The sequence below is a fragment of the Lonchura striata genome, chromosome 20 (assembly GCF_050655825.1).
Source record: "Lonchura striata isolate lonStrDom1 chromosome 20, ASM5065582v1, whole genome shotgun sequence".
NCBI classification, from domain to species: domain Eukaryota; kingdom Metazoa; phylum Chordata; class Aves; order Passeriformes; family Estrildidae; genus Lonchura; species Lonchura striata.
The window spans coordinates 3,297,949-3,311,263 of NC_140722.1; the positions used below are offsets into that span (position 1 = coordinate 3,297,949).

At 58.9% G+C, this 13,315-nt stretch overlaps 2 protein-coding genes across 19 annotated transcripts in view; one reads left to right on the plus strand and one right to left on the minus strand.

Annotated features, from left to right (window-relative positions):
- NECAB3 (N-terminal EF-hand calcium binding protein 3) overlaps positions 1 to 8,801 on the plus strand; it is a 30,284-nt gene extending 21,483 nt beyond the window's left edge. Inside the window, exons 6-13 of the mRNA XM_021540454.4 lie at positions 1,563 to 1,699; positions 1,847 to 1,968; positions 2,380 to 2,459; positions 2,830 to 2,883; positions 3,377 to 3,489; positions 5,243 to 5,320; positions 5,573 to 5,664; positions 6,407 to 8,801. Coding sequence (XP_021396129.3) covers positions 1,563 to 1,699; positions 1,847 to 1,968; positions 2,380 to 2,459; positions 2,830 to 2,883; positions 3,377 to 3,489; positions 5,243 to 5,320; positions 5,573 to 5,664; positions 6,407 to 6,435 — 705 coding nt within the window. The 3' untranslated portion in view covers positions 6,436 to 8,801. The remainder of the gene's footprint in view (positions 1 to 1,562; positions 1,700 to 1,846; positions 1,969 to 2,379; positions 2,460 to 2,829; positions 2,884 to 3,376; positions 3,490 to 5,242; positions 5,321 to 5,572; positions 5,665 to 6,406) is intronic.
- CBFA2T2 (CBFA2/RUNX1 partner transcriptional co-repressor 2) overlaps positions 8,533 to 13,315 on the minus strand; it is a 60,409-nt gene continuing 55,626 nt past the window's right edge. For all 18 annotated transcript variants that reach the window (XM_085557946.1, XM_085557943.1, XM_021546357.3 and 15 more), the window contains exon 11: positions 8,533 to 11,009. In XM_085557946.1, the coding sequence (XP_085414072.1) occupies positions 10,722 to 11,009 (288 nt within the window). In that variant the 3' untranslated portion in view covers positions 8,533 to 10,721. The remainder of the gene's footprint in view (positions 11,010 to 13,315) is intronic.

Sequence of the window (13,315 nt, forward strand, 5' to 3'; positions counted from 1 at the left end):
CTCGCTGTACCTTGGGGTACCTTGTCTCCGTCCCCAGAGGTTTTCTAACAGTGCCAGGACAGAACTTGAGGTGGTTTTGAGAAAGCAAGTGATCACTGGACAGGAAAGTTGAGTGGCTGGTCCAAATCCTGGGCTGTACCTGAAGGAGAGGGGCCAGAAGGTCAAAGGAGGTGACTCTTCTCATCTACTCTGCTCTTGTGGCACCCCATTTGGAATATTGTTCACAGTTCTGGTGTCTCCAGCTTAAGGACACGGAACTGTTGGAGGAATTCCAGAGGAGGCCACAGAGTTGCTGAGGGGACTGGAGCACCTCCCCTCTGGAGACAGGCTGAGAAAGATGGGGCTGAGAAGGTTGTGTGGAGACCTCACAGCGCCTTTCCAGTGAGAGAAGGGGCTGCAGGGAAGTGGGAGAGGTTTCTTTGTCAGGAGCTGTGGTGACAGGACAAGGGGAATGGGATCAAACTGAAAGAGGGGAAATTTATGCTGGGTATTAAATGCAAGAAGTTCTTTACTGTGAGGGTGGGCAGGCCCTGGCACAGGTGCCCAGAGCAGCTGTGGCTGCCCCTGGATCCCTGGCAGTGCCCAAGGCCAGGCTGGACAGGGCTTGGAGCAGCCTGGGATGGTGGAAGGTATCCCTGCCATGGCAGGGGGCATTGGAACTGGATGATCTCTGAGGTCCATTCCAATCCCTTAACATCCTATGGTTCTGCAAACACTGCTGCCAGCAGAGCCCACAGCACATGGAGAGGAGCTGAGAGATCTGTGATCCCAGCTGGCAGAGAAAGGCAGGAGTTTGGGGTGCCTCTGTGTGTGTCCAGGCTCTTCCCTGCCTCTCTGTGCCTCCCAGACCTGCTCCTGTGGTATGGTGTGCCTCTTGACCTGTTCTTTGGGCATTCTCCAGGCCAGGTGACCCCTTTGTTCTCCCCAAAGCTTCTCACGTGCCCCTCTGGATGCACTTTTACATGCCCAGTGTAAGCATACGTCAGAAATTCATGGAAGCAGACAGGCTTGGCACTGTTTCCCTGGGCAGGGAGGGCACAAAGCCAGCCCCTGCCTGCGCCTGCCAGTGGTGGGGGGGTCCCTGGGGGAGCTGCCAGCACCCAGGGGCCACCATGGGCTCCCAGCCTTGTCCCCAAGCCCTGCAGTGAGCAGAGCAGGCTGTGAGCGGGTGGCACAAGGGGTGCTGTGCCAGCCCTGGGGCCCTCCCCGGGGCTGGGGCTGTCCCTGAGAATGACCTTTGCCTTGTGCCTTGTGTCCATGTGTCCTGCACGGCTCCTGGAGCTGGCAGAGCCAGGCCAGGGCTGTGGGTGCTGGGACAGGGGTGCCCATGGAACCGTGGCTGCATTCCCTGTTGTGATCTCACAGCAAGGCACCCCGAGGGTTCTTGTGCCCCACAGCCTCACTTCTGCCCTCAAAGTGTTACTTTTGGTGATAATTCAAATTTGACTGAAACTCACCCCGTTCGGTTTAATTACGGGACTGCCCTTCCCAGGCGTGGCTCTGCTGCCCCTGCACAGAGGCAGATCTGGCAGAGCTGACAGATCCTCTCTCCTCTCCCCCAGAGGTACGAGACAGCCTCGAAGATGGAGCAGTTCCTGACGCGGTTCCTGCTGCGGGAAACCATGCACCAGCTGCAGTCCCTGCAGGCATCCCTCGAGTGCGCCGTGGACACGGTGGAGGAGCAGGCGGGACGGGAGAGGTACCGGGCTGGGACCTGCTGCCCCCTGTCCCCAGCCCCTCCTCACTGGGAGGGACAGCCAGGAGCCTCTCCCAGCCCAGAGCGGAGCTGACACCTCTAGGAATGACTTCAACCTCTCCTTTTGCTTTGTTTTGCATTTAATTCCAGAAAGGAGATCAAGAAACCGGAGACTTTGGTCGGCCCGAGGTCAGGGCGGCGGTGTGGGCGCAGGGGACAGAAGAACATCTGCCTGTCCCCAGCAAACCCCTACTCTGGGATGCTGACCACAGGTACCTGCTGTTCCCCAGGTTCTTTGTGTGCTGCTGCAGCCCGGAGGGGGTGTGGGACCAGCACAGAATCACAGAATCAGTGAGGTGGGAAAAGATCTCCAAGATCGAGTCCAACAGTTCTCCCAGCACTGCCATGGCCACCACTAACACGTGTCCCCAAGTGCCACATCTCCAGCAGCACTGGGCAGTGAGGGCTTCTTCAGGATGGAGCCTGGTGCATCTTGTCCAGCTTCCAGCTGGAACTTCTGGGGGATGTTTTATCTCTTGGGCAGTAGGAAAAAAAAAATCTAATATTTTTTTTATGAAATCAGGGGTTTAGATGATTTTGTGGGTTTTGGGTCCTGAGCCAGCTTTGGCCATGTCAAAGCTGAGCTTATTTTGGGTGACAACTCTGTGCCCTTTGCCCTGCAGGTGTTTGTGTCGAGGACAACAGCCAGTGGATGGCTCAGATCAACAGGCTCCAGCAGATCATCGAGAAGCTGGAGTGCAAGGTGTGTGCCCAGGGGGTGCCCCACACCTGGGCACGGCCACATCAGTGCTGGGACTCCCTCCCGTGCCAGCAGCCCCCCTCCTCAGCCCTGGCATTGTCACAGAGCTGCACCCTGCACCCCTTCCCCCGCAGCTCTGCTCACCTCTCCTGCCTCCCCGGGGTGCTGAGGAGTCCCCCCGGCCCCACTGACCCCACGGGTGTGCAGAGCACAGCCTGCCCTCCCCTGGGTACCACAGGGGTGTCCCTGGGTGGCACCCGGCTGTCCCTGGAGTCTGTGCCTGTCCTGCCCAGAACTCTCCCGGTACCTCCGGTGTTTCCCGGTAACTCTGTTTTGTCACGATAAATCTGCTTTTTCCCCGGTGCTAATGCAGAGCCCACGCCTGGAGCCGCTGAAGGAGGAAGCCATGTGCAAAGGAGAGGATGCAGTAAGTCCCTGTCCCTGTTCCTGTCCCCATCCCTGTCCCTGTCCCTGTCCCTGTCCCTGTCCCTGTCCTGTCCTGTCCCCGTCCCCGTGGTGTGCAGTGACCTCTGTCACACGCTGCCCCTGTGCCCAGCCTGGGCAGCTCTGCAGCTCTGAGCAGGCTGGATTCAGGGCTGGGACCCTCCAGGGGACAAATGCAGCTCCCTCGTGTCCCTGCCAGCCGCGGGCAGTGCCCCCTGCCAGCCCAGAGCAATGCAACCACTCCAGGAGTGCCCACAGAGCCGGTGGGGGTGCCCAGGCCCCTTTCCGTGGGGATCTGCAGCAGGACCCCCACGGGGGCTGCAGCATCCCCGCTGCTCCCTGCAAGAACAGCCTGCCCTGTGGGGAGGGCTGCTTTGTGTCCCCGCTGTCCCCAGCACGGTGGTGGCACAGCTGGCACACCGGGGGGAGGGAGGGCAGGAGGGGACAGCCCCTGACGCCGTGCTGTCCCCCGGCAGCACATCCTGGTGGCCAAGAGGCAGATCTCGGTGGCCACGAGCGGCATCGAGGAGTTCCGGCAGGCGTTCCGCTCCTACACCGAGGGCACGGCCGGGCACAGCAGCTGCCTGCAGTAAGTGGGGTGCTCTGGGGGTGTTTTGGGGGGTGGCCCTCCGGAAATGGGGGTTTTAACACCCTCGGGGGACGCCAGGGTTTGTGTGGAGTGTTTTGTGTGCTGGCCAGGGCAAGGCTGGGCTCGGAGCTGGCAGGCAGGATGGTGCCACGGCTGCAGCAGTGCCATCCCATCTGCTGCAGGGATTCCCAGTGAGAACCAGTGCCTGGCCAGGGGTGGGGGGTTGTGCCTGCAGGAGTGGCTGTGTCCGCTCCTGTAAGAGAAACACGAGCTCCTCCAGCACTGAAGGACTCAAAAGCAACGGGAAGGTCAAGGGCAGGGCTCCTGCAGAGCTCTGATTGATGGAGAGCCCGTGGGAAGCTGCCACGAGCACCTGAGGCTGCCCCTGGGTGAGGCCAAGGCTGCCCAGAGCCCTGCTGTGCCTGCAGGGACATGGCAGTGCCAGCCTGGCCCCGAAGGCACAGCTGCTGCCTTCCCCTGTCCCACGGGGCACTCCGGGCCGCCTGCAGCAGGGAACGTTCCTGCTGTTCCCGTTTCAAGAGTCCTTTCTCAGCTCTTCACGTTCAACAGCACAAATTCACATTTTCAGTCCAAACAAAAGGAAGATGCTCGCTGTGACACGTGTGGTGGAGAGAATGGGAGGTTTTTCCTTTGGAATTGATGGGCTTTTTTGTCATCAGGGCTATTTGTGGAGACAGCGGGGTGGCGTTCGTGGGCTGGCGCTCCACGTGAGCCCAAAGCTGGAGCTGAGCCTGGGGACACTCCATGGGGCTGGGGACACTCCATGAGCCTGGGGATGCTCCGTGGGCCCAGGGACACTCCGTGGGGCTGGGGACACTCTGTGGGACTGGGGACACTCCATGAGCCCGGGGACACCCCATGAGCCCAGGGATACTCCATGGGGCTGGGGACACTCCATGAGCCTGGGGATGCTCCGTGGGCCCAGGGACACTCCGTGGGGCTGGGGACACTCTGTGGGACTGGGGACACTCCATGAGCCCGGGGACACTCCATCAGCTTGGGGATGCTCCGTGGGGCTGGGTCCCTCCGGGGAATGGCAGAGCCCATGTGGGAGCAGGGGACACGGCCTCAGAGCTGCTGGGTGACACGCTGGGCTGTCCCCCCTGGGAATGGGCTTGGCCCCCTCCAGCAGCTGCAGGAAAGGCTGCTCCTCAGCTGGAATTGCTGCTGCTGCAGCCCAGCACAGCTGCTTCCCCTCCCCTGCACCCCCAGCACCGCAGTCACCCCTGGCTGCCTCCCCAGCAGCAGCCCCGGCCTCTCCTGGGCACGAGGGAATGTGGGAAGCAGCACTCTGGGGACAGAGAGCTGTGGGTTTGTGCTGTGAGCTCAGCTCCTGCCCCGTGCCTCAGTTTCCCCCTGTGTGAATGGCTGGGAGGATGAGCTGTGTCAGTGCTGGGGAGGCATAAGAAATAATAAAAGACAGAACGTGCTGGCTCCTGGGCAGCAGCAAAGAGCAGTGTAAGAGCTGGAAAGCTCCTCTGGCCCCTGGGCACAGCAGCTGTGGAGCAGGATTTGGTTTGGGATCCTCTGGAGCTGTTCACCAAGTGTGAATGCAGCCAGACTGGGCTTGGGGAGCCCCGTGGGGAGGCTGATGGGCACACGTGGCCATGCCGTGCCAGGGCTGTGCCAGGGCCGTGCCAGGGCCGTGCCAAGCTGTGCCAGGGCCATGCCAGGACTGTGCCAGGGCTGTGCCAGCCTGCCCAGCCGGCTCAGGGTCGCTCTGTCCCCGCAGTGTCTCTGCCTGCAAGCTGACGGACGAGGCCTGCTTCATCCTGTACGAGTTCTGGCAGGACGTGACCTCCTGGAGAAGGTGGGGCAGTGCCCGTGTGTGGGGCTGGGGGGCTCAAAGGGGTGCCCCCTGCTCCCTTCCCTTGCCCAGCCTGTGCCACTGCTCTGCCCTGTGTGCCCCATCTGCAGCTCACAGGGGTGAACACCCCGATGTAGGACTTGGGGAGCAGGGCAGGAGCAGGGGCTGGTGCTGGGGTGCAGAAGCTGCCCTGTCCCTGTGTGTGGGCAGAGGGCCCTGGCACCACATCCCCTGAGCCTTCACCTTGTTTTACAGCCACTTGCAGTCCAGCTGCAGCAAGACTTTCCAGCAGTCCATCCTCAGCTTGCTGGAGTCCCCGGAGCTGCTGACCACCATGCTCTTCCCAGGTGAGGGTGCCTCCGTGCTGCTCTGGGGGTGCTGCACAGGGCAGGAGCAGGCATTGTGGCTCCCTTCAGAGCAGAAAATTGCTTTGGGGTGACCTAAATGAGGTTTTTCAAGCCTCAGGGTAAGACATGCTGTCCCCAGCAGGTTTGGGTGTGAGTTGGGGTCTGTCCCCTGCCCAAGGGTGCTCTCCAGTGGGGACAGCCAGGAGCAGGGACACTGCCTGGGTAGCAGATAAGCTGAGTCCTGTCCCAAATACACCTGGTGCCTCGATTTGTGTTTCCCCTGAGCCCTGAACGTGCTCTGCAAAGCGCTGGTGCTGCCAGGCCAGGGGCTGCGTGCAGGGTCACAGCCCAGCCCTGGGGCAGGGGAGGCCAGACAGGGACCGTGCACATTCCCAGGGGACCAATGGGACCAGCTGTGGGAACTGGGAACCAAAGTCAGCCCTGGTTTGCTTTCAGGGATCACTTCAGAGTCTTGTAAAATATTAGTCCATAAAACAAGGATTAATTTGGACTGAAGCCTGCTGCTCCCGACTTGCCAGTCCCGCTGACCACATTCCCAGTGCTCTCCTGCAGAAGTTGCCACAGTTCCAGGGGATCTCCCCTCTCCAGGCTCCCTGCCCGGGGTGGGGTGGGTGCTTTAGAGCCAGGGACCTGCAGGGTGAGGTCCCCCATCTCTGCCACCCCAAATCCCCATTTCCAGTTTCCCACTGCCCTCACCTCCCTGCTTTCCCTCTCTTCCCAGCTTCCTGGTGGATCATGAACAACAACTGACCCGGGGCAGCGTCTCCAGGACCCATCAGCATGCAGGAGGACCTGGAGCCCTGGGCACAGCCTTTGTCCCCTTTGTCACCTCCCTGTCCCTCCATTCCCTCCTGTGGCCTCTGCCCGGCCAGTGTTTTGCTCCTTTGCTCTTCTCATGTTAATTTATTTCTCTATCCTGCTCCTAAGCCAGTGTCCGAGCTGCCTGGGGGAGCCGTGGCTGGGGTGGCAGCCCGGCCCCTGGGGGAGCACTGCTGGTGCTGCATCCCAGGAGCCTTCAGCCCCTCCTCCTCCTCCTGGCGCTGAGGCTGCCCAGGATGGGCAGGGGTACACAGCCCTGGCCAGCTGTGACATCCTGCCCGGGGAGCCAGGTGGCCTGATATGGATTGTGGAGAGTGTTTTATAGGGAAAAAATATTTCATGAAGTGCTTCTGGCAAGGGGTACCTGCTCATGCCCTGCCACGCTGGCAGCAGGCGCCGTGGCTTCGAGGTTGGCTTTGTGCCCCACCAGCTGTGCCCACAGCTGAGCCTGTCCCCAGCACATCCCACTCCCAGGGAAGGCCAGAGTGGCTCCAGGCTGCTGCTTCCTCAGTGCCCAGAAACCAGCCCTGGCACTGGGCAGTGGTGCCAGAAGCTGGAGCTGAGTTCATGGGGAGGGGTCTGGGGTGGGGGCACGAAGGGAGGGGGGAAGGCTGGAGCAGATCCCACCTGCTCCAGGATGGCACTGGGGGTTTCCTTGGTGGTGCTGCAGCAGCAGAGCCTCTGCTGAGCTGGGAAGAAATGCCTTGGCACAGCCAGTGTGGAGGGAGTGGCAGGGCACAGGGGACAGGAGGGACAGCAGCCACCCTGCTGGCCTGGAGAACATCATCCCTGTGCCCCTGCCTGTCCTCAATACCAGCGTGGCACCCCAAATCCTCACTCACCCGGGACCTGCTACCACCCCAACCTCTTCTCCCACTCCCTGCAGGTGGTGCTCCACCAGAAACATTAATTTGGGTGTTTCTGCCCCAGTCCCTGGATGCAGGCAGGAAAAGCTGTGCCCGAAGGGGCAGTGGGTGCAGCTGCCTCCTGGGGACCCCCCAGGCACCCTGTGCTGGGTGGGTGTGACACGGTGGCACCCCTGGCCCCAGGGGTGACAGCACAGGAGGGGTCACTGGCTTTTGGGGAGTTGGTTTTGCTGCAGCAGAAGCTGCCTGGTTGGGGTGCCAGGGGCTGACCTGGCTGATGCCAGGAACAAGCTGCAGAGATGGGATCAGGGAAGCTCCTGCTTGGAGGGACAGCAGCTGCTGCTGCCAGCCCAGCTGGGCACTGCCACACCCCACCCAGGCGGGCTCAGCACCCAAACCACAAATGGCCCTCCCAGGGGTGGGGTGGCAGAGCCTGGCCCTGTTCCCATGGGGACCCACCCCCCAAGCACCCCGTTGTTTGCCTGATGATCAATCCCTGCTGCTGTCCCTGGCCAAAGCCAGGATTTGCTGTGCCCATGGGGCCCTACATTCCTGCTCCAGGGAGTGACAAACAAGGGATGCAGGGATGCAGCAGCCTGGGCCATCAGGAGGGGACAGGCTGTGCCAGGGCACAGCCAGGCTGGGTCAGAGGGGGGCAGCCACAGGGGCAGAGCTGCAGCAGGCACTGGTTTGGGATTCCTGAGCTGCCTCCCCAGCCCCGTGTGGGGTTCACCCCTCAGTTTTGGGTTTCTTCACCACTGGATGAATGTTGGCAGCAGCCTGGAGACCAAAATTCTCAGATGAAGCCAAGGTGTGGGCAGGGGGCAGCCCGGGGGGGCACAGGGCTGGCAGTGGAAGCCAGCTGAGACAGCACCTTGCAGGCTGCTCTGTGCTCACATAAAAATAAATCATTTAAAAAAAGCTCGGAAAACAACACACTGAGCCATAAATTCAAAGAAATCACTGAGGATAGGGCTGAACTCCAGCTCTGCCTGCACTTGCTCCCAGGCTCTGCCCCCAGCATCACCACCAGAGGGGGGCAATTTTTGACCCTAGAAGTCCCCTGGCCAAGGCCAAGATTGTGGCAGTGTTCCCCAAAAACCCCAAGAGCTGCCTGAGCACTGCTGAAAATCTCTGCCCCTTCCCATAGAGAAGGGGGAGCTGGAGGATGAATATAGTCTTTTTATTGACTACTTTTGAGAGTAGAACAAACTAAATACATCTGTAACAGTTTGGGTTCCTTTATACAGGACATTAAATAAGTTATGCACAGGAATGAAGTAACAAATTTCTATTACAGAATTAAATGTCAAAAAAAAAAAAAATAGAAACCTTAACCCAATGTCTTCCCACACCCCAAGTTCACATTTATCATTCCATCTTTAAAAAAAAACCAACAAAAAAAGAAAGAAGCAATCATTCTAATCATGACTGTTAGTATTTCATTCATTTACACTGGGGTTAATTTTAATACACGGCCATCAACGTTGCATGAGAGTTATGGAAGACAATCTATTTACAACAACTCCTTCCAGCCCAGCCTGGCACTGTCACCACCACCCACAGCCTGAGGCTGGGGCTGCAGGTGAAGAGGGGACGTCACAGCACCTGGGATTGACCTGAGGCTGGTCCAGAAGTGTCCCTTAGGGCAGGAATTCCCTTCCTGACAGCCCTGGGATGGGCTGCTGCAGGTCAGGGTGGCTTCAGTGCCACCCCACTGGGAGCTGCCTCAGTGCCAGTGTGCTCCAGCACCGATCCTGGGGACACAGGGGAGACATCCCCAGGGCCACTGGAGCTGTCTTCAACACCAGACCTCGTGGCTTCTTAGCAAAACCTTGCAGACAAGGAATCACCAGCTCCATCCCACAACAGCAGCTGCCCAAGGAGCTTTCCTGAGGGGCCAGGGCTGGAGCAGCAGGTTCCCTGCTCACCCCTGTGAAAACTCATTACAGCTCCATTATTCGCCTCCAATTGAAAAAGTGATCAAAAATAATTTGGGAATTACTTGCCTCATTGGGCTCCAGCCCAGCAGTGGCACACACACAGTCACAAACACGGCTCTGCTGAAGAGGATTTCTAGAGCCCCTGTGGGAGCTGGGAGCAGCTCCTGGAGGCACGTCCCCTCCCTGCCACAGGCTGTGCCACTGCCACCCTGTGTGACACTCCTGGCAGCCCTGCTGCAGGGCTGTGCTGTCACAGCCTGCACTGCCCTGGGTCCCTCCAACCCCTCCTCCCACCCCACTGCAGGGACTCTGGGATGGATGGAGCTCCCCAGGCTGGCCCCTTCCCCAGGGGCCTCGTTTTCCTCTGCTTTTGGGATCCTCTGATCCTGTGGTTTCAGGATCATCTCTGAAGGTGGATGCACATCCCTGGGCATCTCTGGATGCAGCACTGCAGGAAGCTCCTGGAGCTGGGGATAAGAACAGATACAGGACACCCAGTCCTGCCTTTCTTTTACCAGCGTGGCCGATGTGAGTGGAGAGCACAGGCTGTAAATAACCCCTTGCACCAGCGAGGATCCCTGGGCTCAAAACAACAGCAGGAACTCACAAACCAGCAGCTTCCAGGCAGTGAAAAAACAAAACAACGGCCCCCAGGTGGAAAGGGCACCTGCACCCAGCCCAGATCTGCTGTGCACGTGTTCCCCCAGCACAGGCCCCACCCAGGAAACACCCAACTGTCTGTCTCACCACAGACTGAGATGAAATCCAGGCCATCCAGCAGCACCTCCCTGCCACTGCCTCTTGTTTTATAGCAGACAAATCCTCTCCTCCCTCTCTACAACCCTCAGCTGCCAGCCTGGAGGCAGAAGTGGGCTCAGCTTTGGCCATTGCAGAGGATGAGATGCTCCTGCTGGGAAATTGGCTCTGGTCTGTTCACAGCAACAACAGGCCCACACAGCCACCTGAGGCACAGCTGCCTGGGAGCAGGGAACAAACGCTGGGTGTTATGGAGGAAAGGTGCCAGGAGGAGCAGTGGTGGCTCTGACACCTTGGGAAGCGAGCCTGAGCATGCCACAGGGACAGGGCTCCCTGCTTGGGCACCACACTCTCAGCATCTCCGGCGCGTGCCAGCGCTCTGCCCCAGTCCAGGGTCCCCTGAGCGGGTGCCCAGTGTCCCTCAGGTCCTGACACTGCTCTGGTGTCCCCCTGAGAGGAGCAGGGAGATGCTGCAGGTGAGGCTCACCCCAGTTCACGAGCCACAAAGGAAAGGGCAGGATGAGAGGGCAAAGCCGGAGTGTCGGCATTCCGATACATCAAATTTGTCAAGTGGTAACAGTTGCTGCAGGGGCTTTTTCAGCTTAAAAAAACCCAGGGAACTCATCCAGGGGAGCGAAGCAAAGCCTCCCTCCTAGAGTCCGTTCGTGTCTATGGCTGTCACGGATGCTGGCGTGGAGGAGCGCGAGGTGGTGGCCGAGGTTTTCTCCAGGGCTGGGCTGGGGATGCCATCGAGGCTCTTGGCCGCCGCTGCCACCCGGCCCGTGGGCAGGCCCAGGGGCTTGCTCTGGCCGTGCAGGCCTTGCCCACAGATGCGGTGGTGCCTCTCCCAGTCCTTGTGCTGGCAGAAGGAGCCGCAGTACCGGGCGATGTTGCAGCCGCTGCACGTCTCGCTGGCCTTGCGGCCGCAGTTCCAGCAGCTCTGCAAGACCAAAGACACTGTGCTTGAAACGAGTTTCCTTTCCCTAGGAGCTGCAGGATGGTGCTGACTCAGCTCTGGAGGGGACTGTTCATCCCCTCTGGCCCAGATTTGAGAATATGAAAACGAGCAATCCATTAATTCCCGCTATTTCCCAGCTCTTTGCCAACAGTTCTAACCCCTGCTGCCCTTTGCCCACAGCCGCTGTCACACTGCTCCAGGCACATCCTCTCCCCTAGACCCACCCTAATACAGAGAGGAAACAGCAGGCATGGGCTGAAAAAACACGCTGCAGATGCTGCTATTGGGCCTTTTTATTTCCTGTTTTAAGCAGCTCTATTTTGGTCTCGCTCCCAGCCAAGCGCTCTCCGCAGGGATCGAGGCGCGCTGCACAGGCACCATTTGCTCCGCACCCTGCCTCGCTGCACAAGAGGTTGGAGCAGGCCAATTTGGAAGAGCAAATGCTCATCTGAAAGCCTCCCAGCCAGGTGGAAACACTGCCAGAGCTTGAGCTTCAACCTGGAAGCGGAGCAAAGCCCCTCTGGCCGCCGGGAGAGGTGTCAGCTGGTGGCTCCCGCGTGCCACCGCTTCCCTCGGAGCGCGGGGCAAGGGGCCAGCGCTGGAGCGAGGGCTGCAGCTGCTCCAGGGAGGGGAGGAACGGCAGAGCAGCTTCCCTGCAGCTGGACCAGGGCGTAGCAAACACATACAGGGAGGGAAGCTCAGCTGAGGGAACACAGCTTCTGTCAGAGCTGGCCTTTGTGGGGATGTGCCTGCTGCGACCGCCATCAAAGAGCTGTGGGAGCGGGGTGCTGGGAGATGCTGGGCTCTACCAGGCAGCCCTGCTGTGGGGAAGGGCTGGGAGATTCCCACTCCCAGGCTCAGCACTGGAGCCACCAGCTCACAGTGATGATTTATGTGCTGGCAGTGAAGCACCTGACCGGTTCACTTTGGAGTGAGCTGCTCCAGAGCCTCTGTGTCCCCAGGGGTCCTCCACTTTCCAGGACTTGTGACCAAAAAGCCCCCAACAAAGGCTGTGGTTGCTCTTGGAAAACTGGGTCACTGCTTTGCAGCTGTTTACACTTCAAGTGTTTTTCAACTGTGTTGCAAAGGTTACAAGATGTGCCAGAACACAGGACAGCTTTTAGACAGGGGCTCTAGGGCTTGCACAGGGGTGCTCAGCAGCTCTCGAGGTCCCAGACTGCTCCTCAGCACAGCTGGAGGAGGAGGACACTCCTCTGCTATTCCCCTATGGAGAAATCACTACTTGCCTCATTCCTTCCATGGCTTCCTGAGCAGTTCCACCCACTCCCATCATGCGACTGGTGCGTTCAACCCTCAGCAATTTCATTGGGAATTGCAGTATGGACATAATTCTCTGGAATGACACCTAGTAATTCCACGGTTCTGGCCACACGTGCTGAGTCCCAGCTGAGCTGAAAACCACCAGGAGGAGGGGATGGACCTGCTGCCCCCACACGCCAGCAGACACAAAGAGAGCATGGTCCCATCAGATTTGTGCTCAGCAGACACAAACCCTCTGCTCTTGTACGTGTAGAGAAATTAAAATATGAAGCAAAGCCCACATGGATGGGATGTGGTAGTGCAGGAATGAGCCATGTGATTCCCCTTGCCCAAAATCTCAAAAGATCTACCAAGTGAACTTCCTGTTAAGCAACGGGGAGGCTGATTGATGATTGAAGAGTAGAAAGAGATTCTCTGAGGCATCCATTCAGCATGTGGCACTGGCTATGACAAACCAAGATCCATCCCTTCTTTTCCAACATGGAAGTGTGGTACAGACCACCAGGAATGTGCAAGAGCTTTTCCTGCAGCCCAGCTTCTGCCCTGCCCTATTTTCAAGCCCACAAACAGCAATTTCTTTCCTGCAAAGATCAAGTACCCCACCATAATTTCTGAGCTAAACTGCTGCATGCACCAGCTTCCTTTTCTCTTTGCTTCTACACCTCTGTCAATCCCACAAAATCCCTGGTGATTATACGGACTCCAGCTCAGGGTGCCCAGTGGTTGCACACACACGTGTCCACAGACACTGTTCAGGCTGACTCCCTGCCAGCAAAACCTAGAAAGGATTTTTGGTTATATTGGTGCATTGTTTGGTTATTGATTGGAGAGAGACTTCTAAAAGGAAAAGGTGTTGGAGACTGGAGTTTACAGCACCCTGGCCTAGTGGAAGGTGTCCCTGCTCAGGGCAGGGGCTTGGAATGAGATGATCTTTGAGGTCTCTTCCAACCCAACCCATTGTGCGATCTGTGACTCTGTGAAAAGGCGTGGGGGCCCTGCATGCTTGA